We start from the raw sequence: 12,682 nt of genomic DNA on the forward strand, positions 1-12,682 counted from the left end.
GGCTTAAAGGTAGCTTGAATAATAAAAACCCCTTTCAATATTTACTTTAACTGATAACCCGAAACGATAGCCTGATGTATTCAATGTGAACACTATAAAACCGAGCAGACGACTTTTGGCCCAAATCTTCAACCAACAACTTTTTGGAGGGCGCGACGAATTTGCACCTGGCGAAAATTCTTCCGTTCCTATTGTTATGCAAATTAGAAACCGCACGCGCACGCACGGCTTGTGCATGCTTGTGCCACATTAAACTTTTGACGGGAATGCCGTGCACGAGATGCGAAACGGTTGAGGACGTTCAAGTTCAGTGGCTGAGAAGGGCGATAAAATGACCGTTGTTTTCACCTCGAATCTTCGTTTCTATCTATTCTGAAACAGAAACACTTTCTAGGACAAACTTGGACACAAACCTGCGACATAGTTGCCATGCCGGAGCTACATTTAGGGAGAAACTTTTGCAGCCTTGCAGAACTTTATCATGCCGCTGGTGCGCCTACTTCAAACAACGTCGCCATCTTGGATTTTTACCAAACGTGTATGCAGTAGACTGAAATTTGTTTCTGCAACCATGAGAGGGGGAACTTTCAGCACTTAGTTATCCTGGGCTTTCCAAGAAGGTCACTGGATTTAAATAAAAGGACAACGACGGGCGAGCCAGTGATGGAATGTGCTTTGGTGAGTTGTTAAACATGTTTTAATTATTTTTTTCCATTTAGAAAACTTTCCGATATAATTGGCATAGTTACTCACCTTAAGAAAGTAACAGCAGATTTAATTTTTTTTCTGCTTCATGGCCCTGAAAGAGTTTGTTTAAGGGAAGTCCGAGAACCATTTGGTTGACAGCTGACGCATGCCCAACTGTCGACTTCCGTAAAAATAGCAACAGCGAAAATATATAGAGGGTACTAGTAGTAGTATTATTACTCGGTTATTTAGTAGACCTAAGCCGTTTCCCGTAGACATAACCGTTGTCATATCCTGCGACTCCCACGTAGATTATTTGACTCCAAAATAAAATCTGTCAAAATTAACCTGAATTCACGGTAGTCTTTTCTTTGGTACGTATAAACTTAGCGTGGAGGGGGAACTTAACCTACCCCCCCCCCATAGGCCTTTTTGCTAGGATGCAACCTTAATCCTGCTAAATCATCCAACTGCCTCCATATAAAAATTGCATAGGCCTACAGCCTCAATCCTGCCAAATCCGCCGTTATTTCTTGAATGACATCCTGAAGCAGTACGGAGGATTTCAAATATAATGCATGCCTAAATTTATGTACAGCTGAGCATAAAAAACACAAGGTCTGGCCCAAGAAGACCTTGACACAGTGCATCTTCCAAAATAAGCCGCTAATTTTTGCCATATAGCCTGAATCCTGCAAAAACCTCCATTTTGCCAAGGGGATTTTAGAGGATTTGGGAAGGTTAGGGTTAAATTAATCACACCAGCACAGCGTTCCTTTGGACTTAATTCCGCACGAGCTCGCAATGGGCACGGGCTTTATTCAGACTGTAGTAATTTCCAGTGATAACAACTTTTGATCTGCAAAATATACTAACATCCATCAAACTAAACTGTCTAAAATAATAAATACATGCATTTAAAAAAAAACCCAGCAGACTGCGTAATTCTCTAATAGGCACATTCATGTTCAATGGCACACACTCCAATCATAGTAAATTCAGAGTGCGTTTACCAACTTTACCTTAAACCCAAACATTCCATTTCTCTTGCCGACACCTGCTGAATAAATGTTAGATTGTAAGTAGCTACATTGAAAACGAAAATAAAAAACACCTTACAATAGCCGTACACATTTTTTATAGGTCACAACGATTTCTTGTCACATTCAAGCTTTGAAGATAGTATCAATGGTACTTAGAGGCTTGTAGATTCTTATCCAGTAATCCAGAAATCTTGCCTTTTTCCTTGTTTCCATGCTTGTGTTTGTTTCTCACTTGTTTGTAATATTCATTCTCACATTTTTTTCATTGGATGATTTAATAGAATCGAAACAGACCCTCTACAAAAGTAAATTCCGAAAGGGCTAATTTACTACTGAATACAAATTCTGATCTGACTAATTTACTGCTGAAGACTGTCTTTTTTTTCTCTCGTATTTGGATTTTAAAAACTCTATCAAATTCTCTATAAATTATATACATGGGAAATAAAATGTGTACAATCTAAGACCTCAGTCCACTTTTATATTTAAAAGTGCAAGTTTTTTTACGAATTATATCCGTCTTTAATTAACTTTGCCCTCCAATAAAAAAGTGTAAAATACGATTTTTACATTTATGGAATGCTAAAATAAAGAAACGAATACATGTAGGGCCTACGAACAAAATCCACGGGTACATCTATTTCATACCCAGTTTTGGAGTTTTAGAGAAAAAAGCCTGAAAACTCAAACAAGTATTGAATTAACTTATAAATTTATGGAGTAATTGAAATGCGAATTCTGGTTTAAGTTATGCCGACATATCACACTGTTTTAGATTTAGTGGTAACAATACTATAACATATTGCCTTTTTACCCCGACTTGCAAGACATGTTTAGGAATGAGCAAGCTTATACTTATAGCGACAGATAACACATTCCAAAAAATCCACAAAATATTTGTGATAAGTCTACAAATTTAATGGTATTAAGTAGCATATAGCTCAGCTATTTAAATGTTGTGCACCTTTCTTGGATACTATAGTGATACACAAAGCTAACACAAATTCTGTCTGTAATCCCTGCACAGGGTTTTATAATATGCGCTTAATCAGAGCAAATAATTACAGAAAATCACCAGTTGTGCGCGACTTTACTTTTTGTGATAGAGTTCGCAGTTAGGTATATCACGTGCTTCATTTGGTATGATGACTCTGAGTTATCAGGATCATGTGTCATTTCATTGTAGAGGTAAGATTTATTGTACAAATGCGATGTATTAATCGCGTTAAATTTAAGACCCCAATGGTATGTCAAAGCACAATCAGCAGCAGTTGTCAAACTATCTCCAACATGAACACCATGTTAACAAATTCCAGTTAGCATTACGCTAATAACACAGTTAATATTACCACAACTACAGCACAGCCAAAGGGGCGGGCGCACGGGGGATAAGAAAGGGGGGGGGGAGGGTACGAGGGTACACTTACATTTAATATCGCCGGGAATGGAGGCTCAAAGGCTTTATTTATCGAACATATTATCATGAAAGCTACTCCTCTTGTCAGAAAAGGGCCAGGCGCCCTACTCCACTCCCGCTTTTCGCATTTGCCACTACTAGTCGGAAAAGTACCGGTGAGCCCAAACCAAAGTCAAATCCTTCATATATACTAGATGGTTGCGCCACTGACCACCACCACGCCCATCACTGTCAGTGCTTCCTCCATTTCAACAACCACCGCCATCACCTCCACCACCCGACCAAAACCACCACTACCCCCACCATCACCGCCCCACTACCATCACCCGGACAATCACCACCATCTACACCATCATTACAAATTATCACCGCCTGAAACATCGCCCCTCTTTCTTGCAGCAAAAACCACAACCGTTTCTGCAACTGACACTACACCACCCACTCCCCCGTGTCCACAACACCACAGTGGCCACTCCAGTGTACAAGTGTGACCTGATATTAAAAACCACCACTACACCAAGAACGACAACTGTCAAACTGCAACCTGCAAGAAACCTGCTACCATGGCAACAAATTCCTTCATCTCCGTCACCAACGCATGCACTGTTATACCACCACAACTGAGGCAAAAACCCCACCATAAGCGATGATGAATAGTCTATGTCATCTTTCACTCTGTGCCTTTTGAGACACAGCGCCTGAGCTGGTTCTGTCAAAGAAGTTGCACAGCCACATATCCTCGCTTCCACAAACCAAATACCTTGAGTCTTGTCCTCCTCAACCATCTTTAAACCTCACACAATACACTCTCCAGTCCATACAACATCATTCATTCCTGACCAAAAACACGATTAAAGCTGTTAGTTACTTAAATTGTGGATTATTGAGATTCCCATAGTGACATCTGAATAACTGCGTTTACAGTATAATCGCAAAATGTATTCGGATGAATCGTCCAGCTACATTCCGTCTACAGCAAAAAGAAACAAAATTGTCATACTTAATCGAATAAAAGTCAAATACATTAACCTTTAGAAATCTTTGGATGTAATACTTCCTGATAGATTTAGAAAATGAGACTTTAGTTCGTTGTTCCAGAAATATTCACTAATTCTTTACTCATGAAATCCACTTATAGTTACTAGGTGAACCCCCTCCTCTTAAAAAAAGACTCACGGATTTTCATTGGTATTACAACAAAAGTATTTCTTGCCCTCATCCAAATTAGGCTTACTGCTTTGTCCCATTAAGTCAGTGACAGCGCGAATGCCGCACCCACAGTTTTATCTAGTTAGGTGTGCGACCGAAAGAAGTCATTGACAGAAGGTCACATAAACTCGAAAGCTGTCGGATTTACAATAAAGAAACCAAAGCTGACAATTATCTGAGGCTTTCAATGACCGCACACGAACAACAGGTCGGGATGGCAATGTGCCGCCACGAGTAGTCGGTTTCTCCTATCACCCTGGCCCAGGCCATCACCCACGAGTTGGTCTCCCTGCACTCGGTGGTTGTCCCCTCGTCCGACGAAGAAAACCCGTAGCAAGCCTGGTTCTCGTGTAGGCAGGTGGTGTGCCAAAACCACTGGATTTGACTGACTTCCACCTGGCAGTTAAGAAAACGTTGAACACTGAGAAAATGATATTTCCAGCAGGGTTGTTTGATTGAAGTCATTTCATTTAAACCATTTGACTTAAATCATCTGGTTGGCTACACTGTTATCAACTTTCCAGTGAGTGTTGTATGCAACATGTTGATTTATGCATGGATGCAAGGCACGTTACATGTTCCTAACTAGAGAGGGTTTAATGAAGTAGTATCCAGATAGTACACCAACAATTACAATGTATCAGCAAACATCGTTGTTAGAACAGAAGTAACACTTTAACAGATGACATGACAAACGTCCCTTTCATAGTGGGGCCTTCACTCATGTTCAGTGTTCCATAATTAAAAGTGCAGCCCGTGAGACGGTTCATATCTCTCTTCTTTTAAACAAATTTTTTAATTAAAGTTTTTAATTTTTTTTTTTAATGATTTTGTGACAACCCTGATTTGCAGACCTTGACAAGGCTGGACAAAATGTACTTGTTTAATCCCATCAGAAATCAAGATTTTTTTACCTAATTTGCTAACATTGGTCCAAAACAGTAAAATTTTATTGCTAAATATTGCCCTGGGCTGATCGTTTCACACAAATACCCATGCAGATTAACGTTTGGCTTTTATATGTATCCAAAACTATCCTTAAAACCACCGATCCACCATTATCCAACCTCATCATCATCGCATCTCTTGACCTTATTAAGGTCATTAGGCAACTCGGAACTGTTTACAATTGCTTTCCATTAAGTGTCTGTTACCCGAACGTATGATTATTTTGGTTTGATGCCTGTTTATTCTCGGATTGCAATAAACCGTAAACGTCTTGGTCTGCACTGTTTCTGTTGATACTCTCTGGAGAATAATTTGTGAGAGACATTTCAAGCGTGTGAGATGACCAATAAACCACCTGAGCTTCACTTGGTGGTCAGTTTAGATGACTTGTGAACCAATTAGCTGAGTCACAATCTACCTGACAGGAACGTCTGTTGTTTGGATGATTCAAAGTATTAAACAGCAGATTCTTTTTGCAACTGTTCATTTCTAATTAAAAGCGCGTTTGATTAATTTCAATCTCTGCATCGCTATTACCTCCAAAATGTTTGAGGTAGAGTCAGAAACCTACATGCTTTTCAGTACTCACTTCTTCGTTGTAAATATCTGTGGCTGTCTGTACGTGAATCCATTCATTCTTTACTGGGCACGCTCTTAAGGGTGGGCTGTGATCTCTCTGAAAAAGAGGCGGATGATTTCAATCAGTACCAACATGGCTTGTAATGTCATTCATTGTCAACTTGAGTGGGTACACTACAAGCATATTTGGACACAAATGTTTCTTCTTTTTGCTTTCGACCCTGCCTTTCAGTGGCGTAGCCAGGAATTTTTCAGTGGGGGGCGCTGGGGGGCTGGAACATTTCATGGGGGGGGGGGGGGGGCGTCATGTAGATCAATGATAATTTTTTTAGAAACTCAAAATCTCAGTGGGGGGGGGGGACTGGGGGGCGACAAGGTTTCATGGGGGGGGGGGCTGTCCCCCACGCCCCCCGTGGCTAAGCCAATGCTGCCTTTACAATGACAACTTGTCATTGGTTTCTGAAAAACGGTCTTGCTCACCTTGAAAATAGAAAGCGGCGGTTCCGACATGAACTCTGCAGGGTTTCCTTTCCACGCCGAACCGCTGGGTGGTAGGTCGGACATGTGGCTCGGTCTGTCTTGCGCGAAGGATATCCGTAGCACCGCAGCCTCCTCCAAAGACGGGATGGTGAGGAGATCGTAGATGGTCGGTCGCTCCGGAATGTTCCTTAATTCTGGTGGGATATCTAGAATATCAAAAAATGGCTATAAACGGGGGAAAAAACGAAACGAATGGGTTATTTTCCATCCTTCCTCGAATGGGCCAGCTATTATTGAGGCAGAATATTACTTATGTCATAATTGTTCAATCGAACATAAACTTTGCTCAATTTATGTCATAATTGAACATAAACTAACATGAGATCTTGGGGGGGGGCCGACCCCCAAGATCTCGGCCATCGAGTGACGAAACATTTTGAAACTCGGTACATGCATAGAGCAACTCATCATAAACATACCCAAGAAATTTCATGACTATAGATGAAAGGGTTTTGGAATTATGGTTAATTAATTATTCATATGTACGAATGGTAATTCTGCTCTGTGTACACGACGTACATGAGAATATTCAGTTTGCGCCGGATTTTTTAAGTTTAAGATACACTTTTGTGTGACTCATCGGGTCCATAACACATTTTACAGAATAGTTCTTTGTATTAACAGCCGGTGTTGAACTGAATTCTATAAAGCCACTTTTTATCAGAGAAACTAGAGGGGGTTTAACTGTGAGATTTTACAGCATGCAATTTACTGGAGTCATGATCAGTTTGGGAGTGCATGGCGCGTCAGAGAATTACTTTTAAGCCATTAACCTGACAGGAGCTCCGGGCAATTATTGTTTAAGCCACAAAGTTGTAACGTCTCGGTTACTGAAGAACAACCTATAAAATCCACCCGAGAAGTCGTAAACCCGTACCTCTTGTTGCTGATGTCTTTCCCTTGTATCCACGCCCGTCTTTCCTAAAATAACTGAAAAGGTAACGACCTAGTGAGGAAAATGTCACAATAATTCCAGGTTCGAGCTAATGACATCTTATTCGTCTTAAGTAGCATGTCATTAATATATTCAATAGAAATAAAGTGTAAAACCTTGCAAAGGACCAAATAGCTTATAACACCTGAAAGTGTGAGGAAAGTGTGAGAGGCCCGAGGGCCAATATCTTTTGAAATGTCAAAGGAAACCGTGGTCACTCTAAACGCAGAGTCATCTTAGGAGAGGAGAAGAGATGTGTTTTAGAGCTGTGACACTACCTGACGCTGATTATAAAATCTATTTTACTTGACGTTCCATGTTTCAAGGGGGAAAATGGAGACCGCCCCCCCCCCTCAAAAAAAATAAGTGTGGTTCAAAATGACAATGAATAAATCAACATCAATAAAAACATAAATTTGATGTTTCTTTAACGCGTCCATATTTGTTGGAACTAACATGAAGCAAACGTAAAATTGTTTCGTTTTCCCCAATAATTAATATGACAGTGATAATTATATGATAAAACATCGATTCTGCCGCATGAAGCACTTTTTGCCTGGCTAGGTCTAGCTCATTTTCCATAATTTTAATATAATAATTTTTATTAATGCCAATCTTTTACACTTCTGGTTTCTCTTTATAATAGTTATAATGTGATATTGTGTTTATCTGATGTTAGTTCAATTTAAAGAAAGTAGATTTTAAAAAACCGCGTATATTTCACTTTGTACAGCGAGCTTAAAGAAGTTCTTTCTTTGGCTCGACAATGTCCATTATTCTGTTTACTGATGGCTCGGAATGAATGGCATGTCCAATCATTAGCTTATTTATTCAACCTCCTCAGGGGGCCTTGCTTTCTTCTTGTAATAACAATATTAAACAACGGAAGGAATTCAAACCCTTAGTTAATAATTTGGGGGATAAGAAGTAAATGTTACTTTGTGATGTGTAGTGTTTTGTTATCGAAGACATCAAGCTTGGTAATAAGAGTTACTCGATATCAACAACATAGGGTTTTGCTGGTGTTAATGGATAAAACATGAATCACTAATAAACATTTTTACAGCTCGATTTTCAGGACAATTATTGTGACCCCCGAAATTCGTTATCGCATGGTTCTCGTAAGAATAACACAAAAACCCCAGGTTTTAAGGGATGGTTGTGTGGACGTTTATGTTCTATTTTAAAGGCTCTTTCCATTTTATAATCATTTCGTAGTTTTTTAGCCCAATTGGGCGTATTACAGGCCGTAATATCCCGTGGCTGATGATCATAGCTATATATGTGCAGTTAACGCGTCTTGTTCTTGCTTGCTGGATCAGAACTGATTGGTTTAGTTGTTGGGAGGTTGGCTACTTGGAGCGTTTATTACAATCTGTGGATTGAAACAGTTGCTTGTGAATAATGCTTGATTCTCTCATTGTTTGCTCGCTAATTTTGTTGATACTAGTTCATGTATTTTCTATTGAAGTAAACTAAAAAGTCACAGTCGCAATTGTTTAATGTAATATGTACACCGCATCAATTGCATTACTGTTTCTACGACTGCCCCCCCCCCCAAAAAAAAACCCACAATTGAGATCCACTCGGCGATTTTATAATGCGAAGTCGTGGCAAGTATTATAAACAAAACCATTACAAATGTAACTTGAAAATGTTTACCGTAAGGAGTGTTGTGATCAGTACTTTAAGTGAACCGCTAGATAAATACAATTCTTGCAGTTAAATAACATCAATGCCCTATTGCACGGATGGCAAATTAATTTTAACTGCCTAAAAATGACAAAGAACAAGAACCCCAAAAACTTCTTTAAAATCGTGCCCACATTGTATTTTAATATTTCTTCATTAGAAAAACAATAATCGGCGCAGGAATGGTCGGAAATTTGAAAAGTTGTCGGATATGAATATTGACGCCAACTGGTCTCGGAACAGTCGACGGGTGTGCAGAAGCACATTATAATTCAATGTATCATAAAAGCCGACTCCTAAACATCGGCCCCACTTCCAGCTTTGGCGTCCTTTATGGTCCCGGGACCATTTAAAGTTCACAAAGAAAGACTTGAAAGCGTGGCTTACTGCTCTTTGATTCGATGTTTTGGTGGGGGTGAGAAATCTTTATCGAACCAAAATGACCAACATTAGTATGAGCTAAAAGGATTGAGCTAGAAGTGGAAGCCGCGGCCGGAGCGCAGCCGAGAAATTACGTCAATTTTAATAAATGGTACGAAGGCGTCATGATTCATAATGCCCAGATTTTAATATTAAAGTTGCAGCACGAATATTCACATCAGAGGTGCCCATATTCTCTTCACAAAAATCAACAGAGTGTAAAAGTCACTTTGTACCCTTTGGTCTTGTCAATTGGAAGCAAGATAGAATCAATTTTTTAAGGATGTTTGACACATTACCGTCTATAAAAGCGTGAACTATAATTCAGTGATTACAGAGTGATTGCTGTGATAAATGTTTTCAACCGTGCACTTTGAAATAGGATTTCATTGAACGTGATACGTAAGAGATACCAACATTTTCAAAACAAAACTCACAACAATGAAATAAACGAAGAAAAACCCTCACCTATTAGCAAAAGAAAATGACAGCCGTGATAATTCAGTGATTACAGAGTGATTGCTGTGATAAATGTTTTCAACCGTACACTTTTAAATAATTAATGTCAGTTGTTTTCAGAGGATTTCATTGAACGTGATACGTAGGAGATACCAACATTTTCAAAACAAAACTCACAACAATCAAATAAACAGAAAACCCCTTACCTGTTACTAAAAGAAATATGACAGCCGTGGCTCCTTTAGCACGAACATGCATCTTGAACTCCTCTAATGAGAATGACGGTATTCTATGAATCACGGTCCTTATACGCATACCGTGAACAGCCATAAGAAACTGTCCACCACGCACCGGCTATGGCTAACCACTCGCTCCTGGTCGATAATAAAGAGCGCTTAATTCGGTTTCAGTTAGACTGGCACGTGCTGGCAAGCTGGTACGGCGCGTCCATCTATTAATTGGCTGCCCAAGAAGATGCCGCCTATGGTACCGTAGATGCTCGTCATCATTCGGCACAATAGGTAGTAATGAAGAGGCCTTGTGGTTATATACCTCCTCAGCAGAAGCAGACAGAAGGTCATCTTCAAGACGGTCTAACTCGACGTGGGCGGAGAAAGACCTAGCACTCGTCAGAAGAGGGGCAATGCCCTGCTGACGAAATACATGCATCTTATTATTTTATTCGACTTCCAGCTGAACGACCGAAAGAGGCCTTAATTGGATTCTGCGAGCGAGAGCCACACATTGTGATGTTTTACACTTGTCAGTGAGACGGAGCAATTGGATGGAAGTCAGCAAAATAGATGTGGACATCGGTGTTTACTGTATGATCCTATCTATAAATAAATAGATTCGCATTTGTCAATCTGATTGTATAAGTGGATGGTTCTGAAACAGTTTACCATATCAATACGCATGCCTGCTGCTTTTACATAAGTATTGTTTTGTAACCTCTCTCTTATAGATAGAAAGTGTACGGAGCCGTTATCAGTAATTCACACAGGTTAACCACGAAGTTTTCAAGAAAGCATGCCAGGGTACAATAAAGTGAAATAAAATATAAGTCGATAGTTTGAGGGTAATGGACTCTAAGCATGCATTGAGGCTGATTGGTATCAACTTTCTGTTTTGATAGCGCATCCAGCTCACCTCGGGGCAATCTGAATATTATGATCCTCTTAATTACTGTATCCTCGGGGAGTAATCCGTCTAGTTGTATCCAGATAACATCGTTCTCGAAATATCAAGTCGTGCGCTTGTAGATTTGGGGGAACCGTTGACAGGCGTCACATTTCACTGATATTTACGCGAGAGGCTCTACCGAAATGCCTTCATTGCTGTCACCTGTCAATAATGCAAATTAAGGATTTGAGTTGGTGTTTTACCTCAAAAGTACATTGACTGAAAAGAAGCGTTTACAAAAACTTTGAAACTACTTACAGAACGTGCAGAACACTTCCCATCGACCCCACGCAGTTACAAACTTTACAGAAGTTTAATGTCGAAACAACCATGCCCGGTGCATTTCAAGGTTTTAGCTAAATAATTTGAAGATTTTTTTGGTTTAATTTTGTTTCCTTTTTTGGGTTACGTATTTTCATGAACTAGACGGTTTTTTCATACTCACTGTAATAAAAAGAAATAAATAAAAAAACCTTCTCCCGAAAAGACACCCAAACAAACAATATTTTGGTGTTGAAACTTTGCAGTATTAAGCCAACAAAATTATTAACCAAAGCGTTCAATGCCTAATCAATACTAATAATAATTGTAATGGTAATTATGTATTTATATACATGTACTTGTTTGTTTGTTTAAGTTGAAGTTTTAACCTTGTCCATTCAATGTACCCTTATTATAAACGTTGTGTGTGTGACACATAATGCACATATGTTGTTCTCGCACGTCCGCAGAATGCGATCTGTGCGGCAGGATTCACAACTAACAGCTCGATTTTTGAAAGTCCAAAAAGTTTGACACCCGAAATTCGTTTTCGCATGGTTCTCGCAAGAATAACCCCGAAACGCCCATTTTTCTTTTATCGATGTTTGTGTGGACGTTTATATCCTATCCTTTTCAGTGTCCAATTAACATCATTTCTTTTACAACGAGTGTAACCCAATTGTGCGCATTCAAGGACGTGATGTTTTTCTTTTAAGAACAAGTGACAGATCAATGTGGGAAATCAAATCACACAATAATGACAGCTTGTGTTTGAAGCAATATTTTTAAAAAATGCGACTTAAATCTCGATTAGCACATAAACGATTTAATTTTTAAGACCAAAGGTTTGCTACTTATTTACCCCGAAATTCCTTCGTGCGATATTTGCACGATAACCGCATATATTTCAGTGTATAGTTGTGGGGTGCCAAACTATAACAAGAGGAAACTATAATCAAAGGAATGCCAGGCTAATTCATTCCCGTTTTGGCGATCTTTCCATAGTATCATTTCATGATAAACGTATTTTAGAGCCCCGAATGGCATGGTCCATTATAACTTTACAGGTACTGACGCAAGGTAATCCTGAAATGGGGACCAATGGTCACATTGGAAGGAAAGCAACACTCCTCTTGTTGATTGATAAAATCTAATGATTTCTTGTACGTGAAATGAAGTAAACCAATTAATTAACAAGGTAAAAGGGGGTATGCTCACACCTGCTGATGCTGCTTTCTCACGCAAGTGTGCTTTGAGCCGCTGTAAAAAAACCGAGATTTTGATAATAAGCGGCAACATCGTTCCTTTAAA

General features: G+C 39.5%; 1 protein-coding gene across 1 annotated transcript; it reads right to left on the minus strand.

The window, feature by feature from the left end:
* Window positions 1-1,474: 1,474 nt before the first annotated feature.
* On the minus strand, window positions 1,475-10,426 carry LOC119722747. Its single transcript, XM_038193047.1, has 5 exons — window positions 10,135-10,426; window positions 7,301-7,353; window positions 6,364-6,588; window positions 5,894-5,980; window positions 1,475-4,752 (listed from the first exon to the last, which is right to left on the minus strand). Exons 1-5 carry the CDS (start codon window positions 10,256-10,258, stop codon window positions 4,528-4,530), a joined length of 714 nt encoding a protein of 237 aa, XP_038048975.1. The 5' UTR covers window positions 10,259-10,426; the 3' UTR covers window positions 1,475-4,527.
* Between the last annotated feature and the right edge of the window lie 2,256 nt (window positions 10,427-12,682).

Source organism: Patiria miniata, unplaced genomic scaffold (assembly GCF_015706575.1).
Source record: "Patiria miniata isolate m_02_andy unplaced genomic scaffold, ASM1570657v1 HiC_scaffold_16, whole genome shotgun sequence".
NCBI lineage: Eukaryota > Metazoa > Echinodermata > Asteroidea > Valvatida > Asterinidae > Patiria > Patiria miniata.

Coding starts and splice junctions, on each gene's coding strand:
- LOC119722747 (XM_038193047.1), bottom strand. CDS start 10,258: ATGGCTGTTCACGGTATGCGTATAAGGACCGTGATTCATAGAATACCG. Junction 7,354..10,134: donor CATATTTCTTTTAGTAACAG/GTAAGGGGTTTT, acceptor TTACCTTTTCAG/TTATTTTAGGAAAGACGGGC. Junction 4,753..5,893: donor CAGATATTTACAACGAAGAA/GTGAGTACTGAA, acceptor CTTAACTGCCAG/GTGGAAGTCAGTCAAATCCA.